This window comes from Phragmites australis, chromosome 5 (genome assembly GCF_958298935.1).
Source record: "Phragmites australis chromosome 5, lpPhrAust1.1, whole genome shotgun sequence".
Lineage (NCBI taxonomy): Eukaryota > Viridiplantae > Streptophyta > Magnoliopsida > Poales > Poaceae > Phragmites > Phragmites australis.
Window position 1 is genome coordinate 46,939,080 of NC_084925.1, and position 19,736 is coordinate 46,958,815.

A 19,736-nucleotide genomic window follows, 5' to 3' on the forward strand; every position below is an offset into this window, starting at 1 on the left:
ACGAATTTTGACCGATATTCGCAATATTGGAAGAATACTTCAGTCCTCGCCCGCATTTTGGAACCCCTCCTTCCCGAAACGAAACCCTTCCTCCTCTCACCATGGCCGCCGCCGCCGCCCTCCGCCAGAGCCCCGTCCTTCTCCTCCGCCGCCAGTTCCTCCTCCGCCTCCTCTCCACCCAAACCCAGCTCCAAACCCCCGCCGAGCTCTCCCGCCTCAAGTCCTCCATCCGCAACGCCGCCACCACGCCGGACGACCTCGCCTCCCTCTTCCTCTCCGCCCTCCCTCACCCCGCCTTCCTCGCCGACCGCCCCCTCTTCGCCCTCTCCGTCCACCGCCTCGCCTCCGCCGGCCGCCGCGACCTCGTCGCCTCCATCCTCTCCTCCTCCCTCACCGCCCTCCCCAAGCCCCACCCTTCCGAGGGTTTCCTCATCCGCCTCATCTCCCTCTACTCCGCCGCCGCCATGCCCGACCACTCCCTCACCGCCTTCCGCCTCGTCGACCCGCCCTCTGACCGCGCGCTCTCCGCGCTTCTCTCCGCCTACCACGACAACCGCCTCTACGACCGCGCCGTCCAAGCCTTCAACACCCTCCCCGCCGAGCTCGCCATCAAGCCGGGCGTCGTCTCCCACAACGTCCTTCTCAAATCCCTCGTCGCCAGTGGGGACGTAGCTGCCGCCCGCGTCGTGTTCGACGAAATGCCAGAAAAGGCAGGCCTCCAGCCGGACATCGTTTCCTGCAACGAGATCCTCAAGGGATACCTCAACAACGGTGACGCCGCCGCCTTCGATGAGCTACTTAAGGAGATTACTGGTCCCAAGAGGAGGCTGAAGCCCAACGTCGTGACCTACAACCTACGGATGACTGCGCAGTTTGCGAAAGGGAGGAGCTTTGAGGCTGAGGAGCTTCTGGATGCCATGGGGGCGAAGGGGGTGTGGCCCAACCGGGCGAGCTTCAACACAGTCATCAAGGGACTCTGCAACGACGGGGAGGTGGGTGCTGCCATGGCGCTATTCAGAAAGATGCCGGAGGTGCCCAGGCATAACGGCACAGGGGTGTCGCCCAACTTTGAGACCTACATTACGCTGCTTGAGGCGCTGGTCAACAAGGGCATGTTCGATCCTGCTTTGGAGGTCTGCAAGGAGTGCCTGCAAAACAAGTGGGCACCACCATTCCAAGCTGTCGAAGGGTTGGTTCAGGGCTTGGTCAAGAGCAGGAAGGCCAAGCAGGCAAAGGATCTTTACATGGCCATGAGGAAGGCCGTCAAGGGCGACTCCAAAGAGGAGTGGATGAAAGTTGAGGCTGAGTTTCCATTGGTGCTTGCTGACAAGAAAGCGTAACTGCGAGGAACCATGCATGACATAGTTGAATAGGTCATCATGTATGCTTAATTATGACATGTAATGCTTCTCATACCCGCTCTTTGTCTCAATTGGTTTTATCTTCTTCATTTATAACCTCTTATTATCTATAACATTCGGTGCCTTTCGATCTGGTTAATATGAACACTCTTGAATGCTATATAATGCCTGATCTGGTTTGATGTAGTCATATTTCTCACATAAGCTCCTGAGTTATCTGATTTCATGATTCAGTCTGCAGGCTATATATCCTTGGTCGGGTGGTATCAAGTTGAAGGTAAGTAACACTATTACCTATATTTTGGCAAACAGAAATAAGGTAATATTTATGATTAGGCTCTCCCATTAACATGTTATCTGCGTAACTCAATGTTGTCATGTGGTTACATCTTGCAACATGGATCTGCTAGATGGTATTTTGTGTTTTGTGACATGTCTACCCTGTTTGCATATCAATTTCATCATTTTAAGATATCACTCCGGAACTTCACACCTCGTTGTGACTTGTGAGAACATTGAAGGACTAACAAGTTGTATCTAGGTTTATCACTTTTTTTTTTTGGTTCATTTGGAGAGACTCGAAGGAATGGAATATCTAGAAAGAACTATCCACGGATAGAAGCACGTGAAGGTTAGAATCTACATGTCAAAATCATAACTTATGCTTCAGTCTTCTTGTACCGTTATTACTTTTATTTTTTACTATTACTAGCACATTTATTATCATTATTATTTTTTTTATCATCTTTTAGTTGGATCTTATGGGTTTCATCTTTAGCCTACCTAACTTGCTTGGGACAAAAGCTTTGTTGTTATTATTGTTGTTGTTGTTGTGGGTTCATTTGAAGAGTGAGTAGGTTGTTACCTACTGGTGATTCACGACCATTTTCTTTTGTCGGATATCATCGGCAAGTGGCTCTAATTTCTGATGATCTGTCTCCTGGAATATTCAAGGGTGACCTGAGAGAGGCTCGATCGTTGCTTTGGATATCTCCTGTGTAGTTTTCAGTGTCAAATCTTGCAGTTGCGCCTGTGTTTGTGGAGGCTACCCTTCTGCTTTGTTTTGTTTTGACAGTATCCATACCCTGCATATATGATGCTTCGATTTGTGACATCTGTGGTTCTTGCTCTTGCGAATCTATGCTTCTTTTTTATTCCTTTTCTTGAATTCACCAAGTTTTTGTTTATTTAAGGACATGCACAGCCGCAACATATGAATTTGCGAGTGTATGTTATAACATTTCTGTATTTTGGCACCTATGTGTGTGTGTGTGTATATACACACACTCATAATTAATGCTACAGGTGGTTTTAGGGGGCGCACTGCAGTTTTAGATTATACAGTACACAGCATAGCACATCAACTTTAGGTTATTTTTTTCCCAATTTATTTTGTAGCAAAATTACATGGAAAATATTATGCAGCCATAATTAATGGCGTCGGTGGTATTGGTGGATGCATCATCGTTTTTCAGCTTGATCAATGTTGAACATGCACCTACATCAATATTAGCAACATTAGTGGTTCAGTGTATGCGCTATTTTAGAATATGCACACATCACATGGATATACACAACTTACACTTGTGTGGTATATATTTCATAGTTCAACCGAACCTTTGCAACGTGATGTAATGCTTGAAACACTATGCAACAACAAATAGTGGCATCAATTGTTTGTGGATACGTCATAATTTTGGGATTTGCATACTGCGTCACACGGATACACATCAAAATAACTTAAGGAGCATTTATTTTCCATGCTAAACCAAATCTTGCAATGTCCATTTCATCATGCTTAGATTCCGCGCAACAACAAAAAAGTGACATTGTTGGTTTTATTGGTTGCATCACATTCCATGAATATGCATACTCTGTTGTCATGTGGATACACTGCTTATGAAGTGTTTATTTTCTAGTTTAATCAATTCTTGTAATATACAGTTACATCATGATTAGAGACAAGGTTCCAAAGGGTGTTAGGCGCTAGTCCACTGCCTAGCGACTAGGGTGTCTAAGCGTAGATTAAGCATGCTTAAGCGCTACATATTGTATGAATATGTTGTGGAAAATTTATATTTGTATGAATATGTTATGTAACATGTAATCATGTGCACTAATGTAATAATAATTTGTAACAAATTTATATGAATATGATTATATGTTTATAGAGAAATGAAAAACAGATTCAGTTGAGATTCATACCTGCTCTTGCACATTTGTTCTTGGCCTTTTGTTCTTGCCTTCTTGTTATTGGCTTCTTGCATACAACAGCAGCTAATAGTCAGAGACAAGAGATGAGAAATCCAATATCTAAACAACAAATCAACAATAAGAGAAGGGAAAAGAGTAGAAACTCATCTTATAGGGACAGCTGCAGTGCTGCATATGCACATCAGCTCCAAACAGCAACACAACAAGGCAAAAAAACTCACAAATCACAAATAAAATATAAAGAGACACTCACAATTCATAATAGTCACAATAGTTCACAAATAAAACAGCTCACAAGCTACATTGCTGACTTCAATCACAAGTCAGGGAGTCACAATAGACATAATCACATAATAGTTCACGAAACTTGCATATTTAGAAATTAAAGATAACTTGGCAGCATGATGCCATCATGCAACCTCCTCACTTCACACAGGTATTGGAGTTCATAATTTCATCTTCATCATCCTTACCCTCATAATCAATCTCATCCTCATAGTCAGCGTTTTCAGCTTCAGATTCCTATTCTTCTTCATCTACCTCTTTAGGTACTCGTGCACTTCTACAATACTGAAGCTGATCATTAGCTCCCATTGCTTCTTCAAGGACACTCCATGGTATCCCCATACCTGACACTTCTCCCTCATCCTCATCCCTAAGGAGAACCAATGCATGAGCATTTCCTCCCTCAAAGAAAAATCCTTGAGCTTCAACATTATCAGAACTTAGGAGGACTTCATAGTTCTTTTTGCTCATTTTCTCTTTCTTGGATATCATTCTGTTATCAGAACTTAGGATGTAGACAAGAGAGTTGAGGCGTTCTGTTGTTAGCCTATTCCTTCTCTTGGTATAAACCTACAAAGTACAAACCAAACATTAGCCAATGTACATTAGATTGAGAGTTGAGAGTGATTACTAATTAGTAGAGGTAGAGACTATAAACTGATATGTTCAAAGTTGCTCCAATTTCTTTCACAATGAGAAGAGCAGGACAATGAGAGTATTCTAATAGCCAATCTTTGCAAATCCAGTGCTCCACCTCCATAGAGTCTCCACCAAGATGCTACAATAAAGTGAAATTTATCAAACAATGAAGAATCGATGCATTGCAAATTGAAGGCATAGAGGTAGAGACTATAAACTGATATGTTCAAAGTTGCTCCAATTTCTTTCACAATGAGAAGAGCAGGACAATGAGAGTATTCTAATAGCCAATCTTTGCAAATCCAGTGCTCCACCTCCATAGAGTCTCCACCAAGATGCTACAATAAAGTGAAATTTATCAAACAATGAAGAATCGATGCATTGCAAATTGAAGGCAAAATTAAGTACAAGCTACTCGGAATGAAATCGAAGCATTCACAACCCCTTGCCATCTTCTTTGAAAAGGATTCATGTCTCTTTTGAAATTTATCTAAATGCTCATTAATAGTCCTATATTCCTTCTTATCATTACCATGATAAAAGGTCTTAACACATTGCATGAACTTTTCCACAATAGTTGAATCAGTAAAGATTGTGTCATTGTTATAACTATAGTATGAGTTCAACATGCATGCAACCACGTGCAGTAGAGAATCAAGCCTATCTTTCATTTTCTTGCATTCTTGTCCTTCTTTGATTTCACATCCGATATGCTATACCACTTTGCATCAACCACCATTTACCTTAGATCATCTTTCTTATCCATCATGCTTTGCAATGTAAGATAGGCTGAAGCAAATCTGGTTACCCGTAGCATTATGACTTTTCTCCCCAAGGTGAAGAACCTCATACATGCCAAGGTGCGTTGGTGCCCATAGACAAAGATTGTAAATGCTTTTGCTTGGTCAAGTATTTTCTTGAATCTTGGAAGGTTGCGAATATCTTGCAGCATCAAATTGATGATGTGAGTTGCACAAGAACTCCAAAAAATATTTGGCCTCTTGGCATGTAGCAATGTCTTTGCTCCCATGTTGTTAGAAGCATTGTTTGTCACTACTTGCACCACATTGTCTGAACCTACATCCTCAATTGCTCTATCCACCAACTCAAATATGACTTCACTTGTGTGTGACACATCCAACATCTTCTTTGACTGATAAAGCTTGTCCCCTCGTTAGAATGTGTGCACAAGTTCATGATGCTCCTCCTCTTCATGTATGTCCAAACATCAGTCGTAATGGAGCAGCATGCATGTTCTTCTCATCTTCACGGTCTTGCAACAAGCACTTGGTTCTTGCATACTCCTCTTCCATCAATTTCTTGTGAAGTTCATGCTGAGTAGGAGGTTGAAAACCAGGGCCAAATAGACCAATAGTCTTAACTATTTCTTTGAACTCATCATTATCACAAGCATTGAATGCAATAGCTACAAAACAGATTAGCGCAAGGAATAATCAAATAAATGCATAGCAACTAACAAGGCAGCAACAATGCAAGGTGCTGAAAAAGGAAATAGAGCAGGGATAAATAGTAGTACTATGTGTATACACCCGTCTAGCAACATATTTTGCACCTAGTGTGTTCTCTCTTTCCAAAGAGCCTCATTTATAATTTGTTGCCTCTTGGCTTCAGCTCGGCTTACTTTGGGATCAATATGTGTTCTCTCTTTCCGATGAGCTTCCAATAAGAGATTGAATTTCTACCACTTTTCTTCAGCTGCCGAAACCAGTGAAACATATACATTGTCTCTAACCTCTTTATCATGTTGCTGCTTATCTTTATTCTTTTGTGTCGTTTTTGTAAGATCCTTCTTGCACTTATCCTGAACATCCTTGCCCACTTTCTTGCATTTGGCCACAGTTGTGCCAACATGAGCAAGATGTTGCTTAAAATGATGAATCCCTCATGTGCTCTTATAGCCACAAAGAAGGCACTTCACTCTGTTCTTGTCATTCGGATCACATAGCCATCCCTACTCCCATCTTATGCCATTTGACCTGCTCTTTAGTTGGTTCTCAACCTCCGTCACCACCACAGCCTCGGACGTTGACATCCTACAAGCAATCACATAGGAAGTTGAGCATACAAGCAAGAGTTCACCAAGGCCAATTGGGCCAATTGGCCTGCGTAGGAACAAAACAGGTAGAACGAAGAACAGAGCTAGCATTCAGCATCGCGCAGGAAGACGAACTGCCTAGCGAGTGGGCAGCCAGCATGCAAGCTACGCGTAGTGGCGCAGGCAGGGCGTTGGCGAGCTGCGGCTGCGCAGGAGGCGTGGGTTGACGGCCGACGCGCAAGTTGGAGGCAGAGGCGGATGGCGAGCATAGGTAGGCGACGCGCAGCGGCAGGTAACAACACAACTGCTTAGGAGGTATAAAAATGCTCACATCAATCGAGTAGAGAGAGAGAGAGAGAGAGAGAGAGAGAGCTCGAGGTCAGGGAGGCGCAATGCCAACAGCGACGCAAGAAGATGCGGCGTCACGAGGAGGGGCTCGAGGTCGGGTTCCCCTCCTAGATCTCTCTTTTCCCTTCTGATAACCCTAGTCCTCTAACCCCCTCCCTCTTCCTCTTACTGCCTTCTTCTCGTTGCTTTTTCCATCTCGTGTGCTCCCGCAAGCGTCGTTCCTGCTAGCCTGCCTCGCTGCCGCTTTTGCCCGCTTTCGTGCTGCCTAGCGCGTACGCGAACCGCCTGGGTGTGCCCCTAAGCGTTTTTGGGTGCCTATGCCCTACATTGAGCTCAAGGGTCCACGTCACACTTTAGCGTGCCTAAGCGAGTGCTTAGTAGCGCCTTTTGGAACATTGATTAGAGATGTTAAGTCACAAAATATAGTGGCTTTAGTGGTTTTACTCGATGCACCTAATGCACCATAATTTTTTTGGATATGTACATCCTATCCCATGGATACACAACTATAAATGGCAAATTTATGTAGTATTTGTTTTTAGAATAATTTATAATTTACAACTGAATAAGTGACTGTTCTACGATATATCATCTGTTGTGAGAATGACATGACAACTTATTCAGTGGTAAATAGTAAAATCTCCCTTTATTTTCTAATTCAACTGAATCTTGCAACATGCATTTAATCATGCTTAGAAACACTACACAATTCAAGGTAGTGACCTTAGTGGTTTTGTTGAATGCCACTGGATGTGTCACAATATTTGGATATGCACACCCTATCACAAAGATACACAACTATGTAGTATTTATTTTCTAGTTCATCCGAATCTTGCTACGTGTAAAGTAGTGACATTAGTGGTTTTACTAGATGTGTCACGATTTTCTAATTTGCACGCCTCGCATGGATGCATGTACAAATGCCAATTGCTTACCTATCGAAATGATTTCAATGGTTGGATGGATGTATTACGATTTAGGATACATACACTGTATTGTGTGGATTCAAGACATATATTAAATCTATAGTATTTATTTTTCAACCCAACTAAATTTTGCAGCAAAAATGTGTCATGGTGTCGAGGATCGATAAAATCAATTATATAAAAATTTATTTAGAGTTGGGTTCAAGAGACGTATCATACTAATAGTCTTTGAGTGTAACTTATTTAGAGTTGGTAAAAATTTGTAAAAAAGTTATTTAGAGTTGGTAAAAAATTATTTAGAGTTGTACCGAGTGGTACGTTCGCGTCTTAGAGTCTTGGTGACTCATCGACAACTTGAGCCAGAGTTGCTCAAGCTTGTTGACCCTTTGACTTGGTGTGGAACGACGGTAAGACTTATGTACATGGACGCAAAAACCATTGCCTTGGTGGCTTAATCTCTGAAGTGATTACAACGGTAAGCGTCCAGAAGAGGCACTAGTGTTGAGGCTTGCCTTTGTAGCTTGGCTGCTCATCCAGTTTGAGATCTTGTTTTGGTGATTTGGTGGCTTAAGAGTCGTGATCAGGTGTCGATTGAGAGTATATTTTTGATATAGCTTTAACAAGGACTAAGACAATATTTATGCTATCGATATCATAGGATAAAAGTCACTTTATCGAGTTTGCTTTCTCTACCATCTACGCTTCTACATTTACATTGTTGTAATCTACCTTTGTGCATTTACTTTTCTAAGTAGTTTGTTAGGATCGGCTATAGTTTGTAAATCTTTTTTGAACGATAGAGTAGACACACTAGATAAATCTAAAATATATTTAGATATAAATTGATATATGTTTATCTTGTATAGTTTTTAAAGCTAATTAGATTAATTTTTTAAGATATCTCAATTCACTTCTTTTTAGACGTCACCGATCCTTACACCCGTCGGTCTTTTTCACATGCTTGTTCTGTCCCGTCTCCAACGACGTCTCTATTATCAAATCTAATACCACCATAAGATCATCCTGAATCACCCCTACTTTGGCCCTTTAAAAACTAGCAATCCTCGAACACCCGCAGCCAGCAACACCCCCCTCCCTCCTCGAGACCAATCTTCCACCTCCTGTAAGGTAGGCGTCTGCCCGCCCCCTGTGGATCCGCTGCTGATCTCACTAGAGCTCGTCGACTGTTTTCAGGTGATTGATATATAGAAAGCGTGGAAAAGAAAATAGAAAGAATATATGATCTGAGTCACTGCATGCAGACGATGAATCTGCATTTCAGCTCAACATTAGCTGGTTTATTAATTCACCCAGATGATTGATTCAGTGGAGGATGAGTAAACATGCATCCATGCAGAACCAACCAAGACGCTGGTTAAGCTAGTTGCGATCTCCATGATCATCTAAACCATAGAAACCAACCAAGACGAACTGGCTAAGCTACTTTTCCTTATTCTCCTCCGCCATGGTTACCACAGGCAGCGCCGGCGCAGGGAGATCTGCCTCCTTGGTATCCCCGGCTTCCTCCTGAGCCACGGCGACCACCAGCGGCGGCGGGAGATCGTTGTCCTCCTTGTCCTTGTCCTGCAGCTGATCTCCTGCGGCAGTCTGGCCCTGGAGACCCTGGACGACGGCCTGCGCAGAGCGAAGAAGGTCGTCGAGCCTGGCTGACACGGAAGCCGGTGGCGCGACGTCGAATTCGGCCCCGACAGCGACGCGAGCTGCCGCGGCGCAGATGAGCTCTTGGGCGTGGTCGCAGGAGGCGGAGAAAGCGTCGAGGCGGTGCTTGAACTCGACGAACAGCGCCCCGCGGGCCGGCTCGCGGAGGACGGCGACGACGGCTTCGAGGAGGAGGTCGTAGGCGGCGTCCATGGCGTTGACGGCGGCGTCCATTTGGGTGGGCGTCTGTTGCGGTGTCTCGCTTGTATTTATAGCCACCCCAGAACTCTTCTTCTCATCAATATATCATCATGCTGCATTTATTATTTCAATTTCTACTACATATCCTGCCTTTATTAATTTTATTTACTGATGGACTGGGCTGGGCCGGGCCAAGCTAGGATTGCGTTTGGATATTGTTGTGTTTTCTTGGAGGGGTCTATGGAGTTAGACTTTTTTATTTTTTTATTTTCTAAATCAGAAAATTGTAAACATATATGTCTGTTTTCAAAAATTAAAAATGTACATACATACGACAGGAGGTGGCTGAGTCCTTAGATCGAAGGAATCGACCACGATGATATCTACATCAGATATCATCTACTTGTTACCTTTTCAAAGAGTGACAAGAGCATCTACACTGCATTTATTCGTAGAGGGATCCTGTTCAACAGATAGAGGTGGAGGCTACTACTTTATGCTTCTCATCAATATATATACCATCAATCATGCTGCATTTATTATTTCAATTTCTACTGTATATCCTGCCTTTATTAATTTTATTTACTGATGGGCCGGGCCGGGCCAAGCTTGGATTGGGTTTGGATATTGTTGTGTGCGTGTGTTTTTTTTCTTTTCAATGGATCCGCACCAAACCTCACTCCATGTTGAGCCCATGGATGGACTCCAACCAACCAACCTGGGCCAGGTCGCAGTTGAGCCCATGGCTTGGCCCAGCGAACAAGAGCAGGGCAGCGCCGGAGAGGAGAGGAGAGGAGAGGAGTTGGTTCCGTTCCGGCCACGGCGAGCCCCACCATGACCCATGTCGACCTTCCCTCCTCCGCCGCCCGCCGCCGCTAGGCCCCCCCTCGCCAGGGTGCGCCTCGACGACGTCGCACCGTTCCACGGCGCCACCACCCCTGCCTACGCGCGCGCCGTCGACGCCCTCGCCGCCTCCCTCACGCGCCACAGCGCCGCAGTCCTCGAGCTCCCCGCCGCGGACGCCGCAATCGTCCGCTGCGCCCTCGAGTCCGCGCGCGCCTTCTTCCGTGCCCGCGCCGGCATCCATGTCTACCGCGCCGGGAGGTACCGTATGCATATGCAATCTCTCGTAATAAACTACCGTGCTGCCTGCGACATAACTTGACTGCCTTCACTGGAGTTGCTGCAACTGCTTGTTACAGCTGACATTTCTGTTGGAATGGTGTACTACCAGTACCATATTGCATGCCAATCTCATCCCATCCGTCCATAAAATGGCTTTCATATTGTTGTGTATTCATATCCAAATGGCTTTCAGTATATAATGACAGGCATCCTAGCTATATCGATCGCCTTCATTAATATTCAGATACTCTTAAATAAGAACATGGTTTTTACTACAAAATGTACAAGAATTGTATATCATGATGTGTCTATATTATTGAATTAGTGTTGTTATAAACAGTACGCATTGGAATACCAGAGACGAGCTATAGGTTGCCGTTTTGATGACAACTTTTCCAAGCTCTCTTTGCCATTTTTCATCAGTCTTTCGTTTCCCAGTTAGCACATTGTTACTCCTTTAGTTCGCAATAAGTTTGCATTAATCTACTCTACAACAGGGCTCTGGATGATGGAGAGTTGTCACCTGCTTGCATGCCTGATGCATTCAGATGTTTGGGCGAGGCAGCCCATGCTGCTCTCTGTGCAATAGCACGAAACCTTCGCTTACGTTCGGAGTAATTTTCTTGCCCTTTCTTCCTAAATTGTTTCCTTTCAGCAACGGCCTGCTGTTCATATTTCTATTTTCTACTAGCTAATGGTTGTTCTTTGCTTTCCAGTGCTTTCAGCCATTGGCTTGATGATACTCCATTGCCTGTTAATGAGGCTTCAGCCTCAGAACTGCTGGTGGCTTTTTCTCATGGGCACCTCCAAAGTGGGCAGGCACCTATAGTAGGCCTCAGATCCTCAATGGCTGAAGTTGATAGGGGTTTTGTTACACTAGTTGCTTCTGACCATCCTGGAATTGAGGTATCAAGCTGCTCATCCTGTAACTCTTTTATAAGCTTTATCCAGAATGGCACAAAATAGCAATGGTTATGCCCCAGTTTCTTTCTCCAATACTAGTTTTAGTTTTGGTGAAATGCTCTACTGTTTTGTTATCCTCCTTCTGTTTAGTTAAATAATGTTTTCGTCCTTGATTTATTTTTTACTGACTCTGTTGTTATGCTTTGTAGGTTTGCAACCCAAATGGTCATTGGTACCTAGCAGATGCTGGTTCAAGCCCTAGTGACCTATTGCTTCTGACTGGAAGAGCCTTGAGTCATGTTACTGCTGGTCTTCAGCCAAACTCTCAGTACAGGATCACTAATAATGAGAATAGGTGAGAATCATGGACTGCTAGTAGATTTCGCCTTTTCCACGAGCATCTCATGTATTTTCTTTCTCTATTCTCTTGTAGGGCATCACTCATGTATAGGCTGATGCCTCGTGCAAATGCTATATTGGACTGCTCTCCAATTTCAGCTGCGGGGCATTGCATACCGCAAATCTACCAGCCCATATCTGCAAGCCAATTTATGGATGATTCGTGTCCTGAAGAGCGTGCTGTTTCCAATCACTTGGAAGCACCTTCTGTGAGTATACATCTAAAGCTGCATAAATTCCATCGCATGCATGTGATTATACCATTCATTCAATTGTAGTGATACATGATATGATGAGAGCTAGCAGACCTCTTTTGACTCTCTTAAGAGTAGTAATTAGTGAAGTGCTGTATTGGAAAGAGATGCATGTAGTGTGTGTTTCATAGCATATTCATCAATAGCCTTAAAACTTCAAAATTGCTCATATTTTCCCAATTTGGATGCAGGAATCTCAGGGCAACCTTTTTAGTGAACCGTCGCTCAGAAGTGTACTGTCAGACCCTTTGTCGTAAGCTCTTCCTTGTCGAATGTAACACTTCATCCCAAGATCAATGACATGTATATAATTTCTGTTTTCCTGCAAGATCCTTCTATATCTGCTCTTGAACGTGTTTTATCGTAAGATGCATCGTAAAGGGAGAGATCCGCTTTAAGACTTAGGGCCTGTTTGTTTGAGTTTCTGCTTTTGAGCTTTTCTGAAAAGCTGTGCTTTTGCCTTGTTTGAAAAGCTGCTTTTGAAAATAGGTTGTTGGCTTCTACAATAAATTTTTGGCTTCTCAACACATAGCTTCTCAGAAAAGTATCTCTCAGCGAGCTTCTCAACTTTAGTTTATTTTCCTCAGAAGCAGTCTTCTGGCTTCTCCAGAAGCCACTTCTCCAGAACCCCGTTTGTTCTGGTTTCTGCCAGCAGCAGAAGCAGAGCCAGAAGCAGAAAACAAACAGGGCCTTAGCTGGATCAAAAGCAATTTTCTGAAAGATACATCTGCAAAGTTCAGATTTTCCTCTCTTTTAGCGAAAGAGTTTTCAATGTATTGTTATTTTTGACACATCATCTCATGACTTGACTTATAGATGATGATTACAGTGACGTGATACTCTCTCTTCTTTTCCAGTGGGGCTTTTCTCGAAGATGCTATGGTTCTCTCATGTGGGCACTCTTTTGGTGGCCTCATGCTGAAGAAAGTTCTTGAAATGGTATATTCTGAAACTTCATACTCAATTTTTGTGATGGTTCTCAATCTTCTAATTGTAACGTTGAGAATAAACTATAAAGTTGTCTGATTTACTTTCAATCCTTAATGTTCTTTTAGATACCATGGAAATTAATCGTTATCCTGAATCCTGACACTGACTCAGTTTGTGTAATTCTTGCTTTTATTTGGAGATACACCACTAAATTTGCTCTGATCTGGAACTTAGTATTTAGCAGGACAATCCTCTATAAGTAAACTTTTTGTTGGACTGACATATTTTTGCATATACAACCGAGGCAGTCATTGCGATCTCATGCCATAGTTGTCATAAAAAATTGATTATGATGCTATAATTCATGCACCATCATTACTACAATTAAACTTGCAAGCTCATTTTTCTTTTGCTACTCCAGTTTGTTGGGATGGCACCAACCAACATATTGTTTTTTAACTAATCAGGCGAGGTGCAGCATTTGCAATGGAGAAGTTGACCCGGCCTCCTTATTTCCTAATCTTGGTGTGTCGCTGCTGCCCTTATTTTGTACCATGAATCTAGCCTTGGATATATTCGTTTGCTCACTTACAGTTGGCAGTATTGGATATTATTATTATATAGCTCTAAGAGCAGTAGCTACAGTGGTGAAGATGGAAGATGATAGGAGGCTCTTTCATAATGCTGCTCTTCGAAAGCGCAGGAAAGAAGTGACTGAGCTAAAGGGTACCGGAAGTAGCAGGGTACATAAATCTTTGAGCATGCCTCTTGTAGATGATAGTCTATCATGATTTTGGGGTAATTCCTTTATTATTTCATGGATTGTCAGGATAACGGCGGTGAGCTGGGGTTAGATGCTGAAAACACAACAGCAGTCAAGGGGGTGCAGTATCCGTTTGTGGTGGGTGAGAGGGTCCTGATCATGGTACATGAAATGTCCACATTGCTTCCCACACTTGCACAGCTGAAAAGAAAGAAACGGTAGTGCCTAGATTGATAGTATTCTGACAATTGGATGCTTGCAGGGGAACAAAAGGACGCCTGAGAAATTTGTTGGGAAGGAGGCAGTGATCACATCACAGTGCCTGAATGGCTGGTAAGCGCATCTTGGTTGGTTGAGTCTCTCCTTTTACCAGTAGTATCAGGATGGATTATATTGCTTTGATCAGCAGCACGTGTGAAGTGAACTGAACTGAACCGCAGGTATCTTGTGAAGGCGCTTGATAGCGGAGAAAGTATACGGCTGCAGTATAGGTCACTGAAGAAAGTGCCGGAGCTGCAGACGCAGGCAGGAGCAGAGATGAGGCTTCAGCCACTGACATTTCTGCAGAATAAATAACAGTAATAGTAATAATGTACAATATACTCCCTCCAGAGAAAAGGCTGGAGGTATGAAATGAAGCATGCAATGGCACGAAGTGTAGGGGTGAAGTTTCTTTTCCCAGTTTGTTTGCTGTTGCCGCCCAATTGTCCAAATGTAAGGAGAAATGTAAAAGGAAGGAATGGTGCAGTAACGTGCTAGTATCAGTTTTAGTTGTACCCCACTTGAAGTCGAAGGAAAAAATCTAATCTGCTCTGCTAGCCAAGTCAACAACGGACACATACAAAGGCAAAGACGAGATAGATGCTCATCATCTTTTCTTACTAGTTACCATTCTTGTGATGGTGAAAATCGTTGGGGGCAAACTAGTGTTCTTCTATTGACTAGTAAGCGGGCACGTTGGGTTTTTTTTTATTTTTTTCCTAGTTTTTATTAGATAGTGTGGGAGACTGAGGAGGGGTGAAACTCGTGCTTTATAGCAATAGTCCTACGAGAATCAGGTGATTACTATTTTTAGTTATCTCTAGCAGATATTTTAAAAATTTATCCTTTATAATACTATTACAATATCCACTAATACTATTACAGCATCTTATATTTTCTTTATCTTCAATAGCTACTCTATTTTCTACCTTACATTACTTTTCATCTCTTCTCAAACCCACAGTCGTCCATTAGCTACAGTAATACGGGTTCCCTTTTCGTCCGCATATTTGCTAGCGTCGGAATCGTTCGGTACCCTGTAGCGCTAGATAAAGCTTCTGTTGGAGAGCATGCGGCCAGCTGCAATCCGCAAAAGGACAGAAAAAATTACGACACAGTGATACAGGGCGTTTTTTCTGATCCCGCTGGAGATGGCCTTAGCCTCTTGTTTCTCTTTGCTTACTACATCGGCCCTCTTTTGCCTGTAGCAGCTTCTAGACTTGTAGCTGAGCACCGCCACGGCTGAGCCTTCGCGCTGCCGCGCCACGGCATCCCCTTGGGCAGTAGACCGCCGGCGCCAGCCAGAGAACGTGCCCGGCAAGTTCTTCGTCGACGAGCAGAGCTAGTTCTGCCTCTTGGTCTGCGTGTTTAACTTCAAATAAGGACAGCCGTTGGATAAAGATGGAGGAGCTCATATTTGTCACACGAAGAGATGGCAAAAATAAGACGGTTGAAATACAACATCAATTTGATTTCCAAATATAAGACCATCTCCAACAGCTACCTTAAATTTTCATCTTCAAAATACTATTACAGCATCCTTTATCACTATTACAGCATCCTCTATCCACAACACTGTAGCAGTACTATATCACTGGATGGAGGATCTGTTGAAGATAGATTTCTAGTGCTACAGTATACCGTAAAACACTGTAGCACTAGAATTTGCAGGTTTAGAGACTGTTGGAGATGACCTTGCGACAGCTTAACGGACTGGCGGGCAAGTCATTGAACCTGTCACTTCGTCGTGCTGTCATGCTGGGTACACACAAGCAGCAAATCTTTGACTTTCTCCAGAAAACTGACTTTCTGTGAAAACAATCCAACGACACTCACTAATAAGGAGGAAGATACTGGGTAAGTCTTAAGCAGCCGAATCCAGATACCAACCGGAAGCGCCACAGCAAACATGGCAACGACAATCAACAGAAATTCAACATCAAATCATTGTCTCACTAAAACCATCAACAAAAGTCTCGTGTCCAAAGCATAAATGCAGTAATAAGTTACATGAACTGGAGTAAGATAAAATATATACAGTTCATGTCACGACCCAAAGGAAACAAATCAGCTTCACCATTTAGAAAGACTCGCGGGGCCTACAGCCACAGCAAACATTTCACCAAAACACAGCCACACCCAGGAGGTCCACCACACCTTCAGAGACCGAGATGATAAAATACAATAGCCGTCGACCCAACACTCAAATAAGATCAGCAACATTCATTGGCATTTCATCAATCTGCGTACTGTAGTACTGCTCTATGTCCCTCAGTATACGGATATCATCTTTCCGCACAAAATTGATCGCCACACCCTGCAATGGCAAAGAAACAGCTCTTTCGTCATCCAAATCGACCCATCATTATGTACATCAAGCACTAATGTGTGGTTAGCAATCAGACTAGTGGCTATAGGATTGCAATTCACTGGCAACCAGACTCTACAATAAATCTGGATGACACATTCCAGCTCCCCATGCCCAACATAAATGGGTAACTATGTATCCACTTTCGCCATGAGCATAAATGACGAAGAAACATTCGAGATGAAGGGAGCAAACATTTAATTTAGATACGCCACGTCAATAATGTCCATTTCTTCTATAATCTAAAGAAAAATGTGATTAAACTGTTGGATTTATTAAACATTCAACATGGAACAAGCAAGATTCCTAGTTTATTGGCTGTCATATAATGCAAACGAAAAGATGAAATATCTTATTTGATTATTAACATGCCCACAACTTGTAATTGTTGGTTTGATTATGTTAAGAAACACCGAATATACCTACATAACAGTATAAGAAATAAGAGAACCAAACTATAGCATGACTCGTCCACAGGTTAGTAGACAAGAGAGGGGCTACAGTAAAAAGGTGCCAAAGTTTGCAGCAGGAATTTAAAACTTCACCTTGCGCCCAAAACGACCGGAGCGACCAATGCGATGGATGTAAAGTTCACGATTATTTGGGAGATCATAATTAATAACAAGAGAAACCTGAAAATGAAATAACTCAGTCAATACTCAAGCACCAATACATTATATCACCACACATAGATACAGGCTAAAATAAATCGGGTGACACACCAACAGTATATAAGAGAATTCAAATAAAAAATATGTAGTTTGACTTGCCTGCTGAACATCCAGTCCTCGAGCCCACACATCTGTAGTGATTAGCACACGAGTTCCACCAGACCTGAACTCACCCATAATGGCATCCCTTTCCTGTTGAGGCATGTCACCATGCATAGCTGATACTGTGAAGTTATTGCTGCGCATTCTTTCAGTAAGCCAATCCACCTGGCCAAAAGAAAATTTTCCACTTAGCATACAAACAACAGCACCAATAATAATAAGTGTATTAGTGAAAGAGTAGGAATAATGAAAATACTTGGAGCCCATCATAAGTTACCTTTCTCTTAGTATTGCAGAAAATGACAGCCTGAGTGATGGTCAATGTATCGTAAAGATCACAGAGCGTATCAAACTTCCATTCCTCTTTCTCAACAGCAACAAAGAATTGTTTGATGCCCTAAAAACATGACGTTAAGAAAATATAGTTGCCAAAGGACATCAAGAATGATAAAATAAAAATGGCGATGATATTTACCTCCAGGGTCAATTCATCACGCTTCACAAGGATCCGAACTGGCTCAGTCATGAACTTGTTAGTCATCTCCAGGATCTCATGAGGAAGGGTAGCAGAAATCAAAACAACCTTGTATACAGGAAAGTGATACACAATCAAATTAGTAATAAGACCACAATTTCAAGTAAAGCTATTATTTCTAGTCATCAAGAGATGTCTTGACAAAAAAAATGCTAATGTTTCTCATTGTTTACTGTTCATGAATGTGGCAAATGTTGTGTGTTACATGTAAAACAAACTCGTAACAAAATATCAGGAAGTGAGCAGACAACGCAGTGAGTTGTATACATATAACTGGGCATGCGTTAATAATCAAAATCGAAACTTGCATGCAACAGTTCAAGGAAAAATGCAATCAGAAAGATAAAAAAGGACCAGAGTACATTTTGTAGCAGATTGGATGCTGTTATGTGTGTGTTTTGGGGGGGAGGGGTGGACATCTATTTGCTAAGGGGAGATAAACTAAAGAGAAACTGGGAAAGCGCGGTTTTGGGCTAAGTTCTGAGGTCTGATACTAACCTGAAGTTCCGGGGGGAGATATCTGTAGACATCATAAATCTGGTCCTTAAAGCCTCTGCTCAACATTTCATCAGCTTCATCCTATATCATGAAAGGAATTAGCCCTGTACGCATTGAGCAGTTAAAAACTTTTGATACAGCAAAATGAGAGTGAACTAACCAGAATTAGGAGCTTGATGGCTCTTGTGCGCAGGGTCCGTCTCTTGATCATATCACAGACTCTGCCTGGAGTTCCTGACACAACATGCACTCCGTTCTCAAGCCTCCTGATATCCTCACCGATACTTTTGCCACCAATGCAGGAATGCACTTGTATATTGAGGAAGTCACCAATAGACAGCATTACTCTCTCCGTTTGTGAAGCAAGCTCTCTAGTAGGTGACAGAATCAATGCCTGCACCCTATGAAACGAGAAAACATAAACAATATTGTCATATCCAATCTCGACTTTCAGCTTCATTCTCTTAGTCTCTTGGTTCGAACCAATTTTCAGCTTTAGCAATTTTGACCGAAAACCTCACCACAACCTACACAAGTCAAAGATATTACTCCCGTAAACCTAGAACAAGAACGGATGTCTTAAATCCAATGCCTAGATTGCTCGGCTACGGGGGCAAATTTGTGCGAATAACAAACACATAGCAGACCCTTCCTTTTTTAGGGGAAAAGAAGAAGAGAGGGGTATAGCAGTGAGTTGAGAGTGAGGGAAGAGGGAGGGTAATTAAATTACTCGCGGACTGCGGTGTCGATGATCTGGCAGACGGAGAGGGAGATCATGGAGGTCTTTCCGGTGCCGGACTGGGCCTGGGCGATGACGTCGCGTCCATTGATGATGGGGAGCACGGCGCGCTGCTGGATGGCGGAGGGCTTCTCGAAGCCGTATCCGTAGATGCCGCGGAGAAGATCGTCCTTTATCCCCATCTGGTCGAAGCTGCTGACGACCTCGACCCCCGGGGAGGTCTCGAAGGTGAGATTCTCGTCGTCCATGTTGCGGCCGCCGCCGGGGCCGCGCCTGGACGTGGTGGCCGCCGCCGCCGCCATTGGTGGAAACCCTAGAGGAAGGGGTGGGGTGGGACTTGGAAAGGAGGGGACGATCTTTGTGGGTTTTTTTTAGTCTCTCTCAGTCTCTCTCCTCCCCCCTCCATGTAAGGAAAAAAACTGGTAGAAAACCAAGGCCCGCTGAAAAAGCCGGAAAGAAAACCAAAACCGCAGCAAACCGGGCACGATCTCCACCTGAA

General features: G+C 43.3%; 3 protein-coding genes across 6 annotated transcripts; 2 read left to right on the top strand and 1 right to left on the bottom strand.

Annotated features, from left to right (window-relative positions):
* The first annotated feature begins 13 nt into the window (after nucleotides 1-13).
* Nucleotides 14-3,420, top strand: LOC133920163 (small ribosomal subunit protein mS86 (rPPR1)-like). Of its 2 annotated transcripts, XR_009910011.1 has the most exons (2): nucleotides 14-1,400; nucleotides 1,596-3,420. XR_009910011.1 is itself a non-coding variant. In XM_062364848.1 (1 exon), the coding sequence occupies exon 1, from the start codon at nucleotides 102-104 to the stop codon at nucleotides 1,338-1,340; it is 1,239 nt and encodes a 412-aa protein (XP_062220832.1). In that variant the 5' UTR covers nucleotides 15-101; the 3' UTR covers nucleotides 1,341-1,474. The 2 variants fall into 2 exon arrangements, 1 of the variants encoding a protein (XP_062220832.1); XM_062364848.1 differs by lacking the exon at nucleotides 1,596-3,420 and having other exon boundaries at nucleotides 15-1,474.
* A 6,982-nt stretch (nucleotides 3,421-10,402) lies between these two features.
* LOC133920165 (uncharacterized) lies at nucleotides 10,403-14,839 on the top strand. 3 transcript variants are annotated; one of them, XM_062364859.1, is made up of 12 exons: nucleotides 10,403-10,793; nucleotides 11,312-11,428; nucleotides 11,531-11,720; nucleotides 11,927-12,072; nucleotides 12,151-12,325; nucleotides 12,562-12,623; nucleotides 13,228-13,309; nucleotides 13,768-13,825; nucleotides 13,925-14,043; nucleotides 14,130-14,201; nucleotides 14,326-14,396; nucleotides 14,504-14,839. In XM_062364859.1, exons 1-12 carry the CDS (start codon nucleotides 10,531-10,533, stop codon nucleotides 14,637-14,639), a joined length of 1,491 nt encoding a protein of 496 aa, XP_062220843.1. In that variant the 5' UTR covers nucleotides 10,403-10,530; the 3' UTR covers nucleotides 14,640-14,839. The 3 variants fall into 3 exon arrangements, with proteins under 3 accessions (XP_062220843.1, XP_062220842.1, XP_062220841.1); XM_062364858.1 differs by having other exon boundaries at nucleotides 13,946-14,043; nucleotides 14,130-14,225; XM_062364857.1 differs by having other exon boundaries at nucleotides 10,404-10,793; nucleotides 14,130-14,225.
* A 1,413-nt stretch (nucleotides 14,840-16,252) lies between these two features.
* LOC133920166 (eukaryotic initiation factor 4A-III homolog A) lies at nucleotides 16,253-19,622 on the bottom strand. Its single transcript, XM_062364861.1, has 8 exons — nucleotides 19,229-19,622; nucleotides 18,659-18,899; nucleotides 18,499-18,579; nucleotides 17,941-18,048; nucleotides 17,743-17,862; nucleotides 17,463-17,630; nucleotides 17,238-17,324; nucleotides 16,253-16,641 (listed from the first exon to the last, which is right to left on the bottom strand). Exons 1-8 carry the CDS (start codon nucleotides 19,537-19,539, stop codon nucleotides 16,528-16,530), a joined length of 1,230 nt encoding a protein of 409 aa, XP_062220845.1. The 5' UTR covers nucleotides 19,540-19,622; the 3' UTR covers nucleotides 16,253-16,527.
* Nucleotides 19,623-19,736: the final 114 nt, after the last annotated feature.

What these genes read in the sequence shown, in the direction of transcription:
- LOC133920163 (XM_062364848.1), top strand. Translation starts at nt 102, where the DNA reads ATGGCCGCCGCCGCCGCCCTCCGCCAGAGCCCCGTCCTTCTCCTCCGC.
- LOC133920165 (XM_062364857.1), top strand. Translation starts at nt 10,531, where the DNA reads ATGTCGACCTTCCCTCCTCCGCCGCCCGCCGCCGCTAGGCCCCCCCTC. An exon ending in ATCACTAATAATGAGAATAG is followed by an intron (nt 12,073 to 12,150) that starts GTGAGAATCATG and finishes ATTCTCTTGTAG; the next exon opens with GGCATCACTCATGTATAGGC. An exon ending in ATCACTTGGAAGCACCTTCT is followed by an intron (nt 12,326 to 12,561) that starts GTGAGTATACAT and finishes ATTTGGATGCAG; the next exon opens with GAATCTCAGGGCAACCTTTT.
- LOC133920166 (XM_062364861.1), bottom strand. Translation starts at nt 19,539, where the DNA reads ATGGCGGCGGCGGCGGCCACCACGTCCAGGCGCGGCCCCGGCGGCGGC. An exon ending in CCATCAAGCTCCTAATTCTG is followed by an intron (nt 18,580 to 18,658) that starts GTTAGTTCACTC and finishes TTCATGATATAG; the next exon opens with GATGAAGCTGATGAAATGTT. An exon ending in TCTGCAATACTAAGAGAAAG is followed by an intron (nt 17,631 to 17,742) that starts GTAACTTATGAT and finishes TCTTTTGGCCAG; the next exon opens with GTGGATTGGCTTACTGAAAG.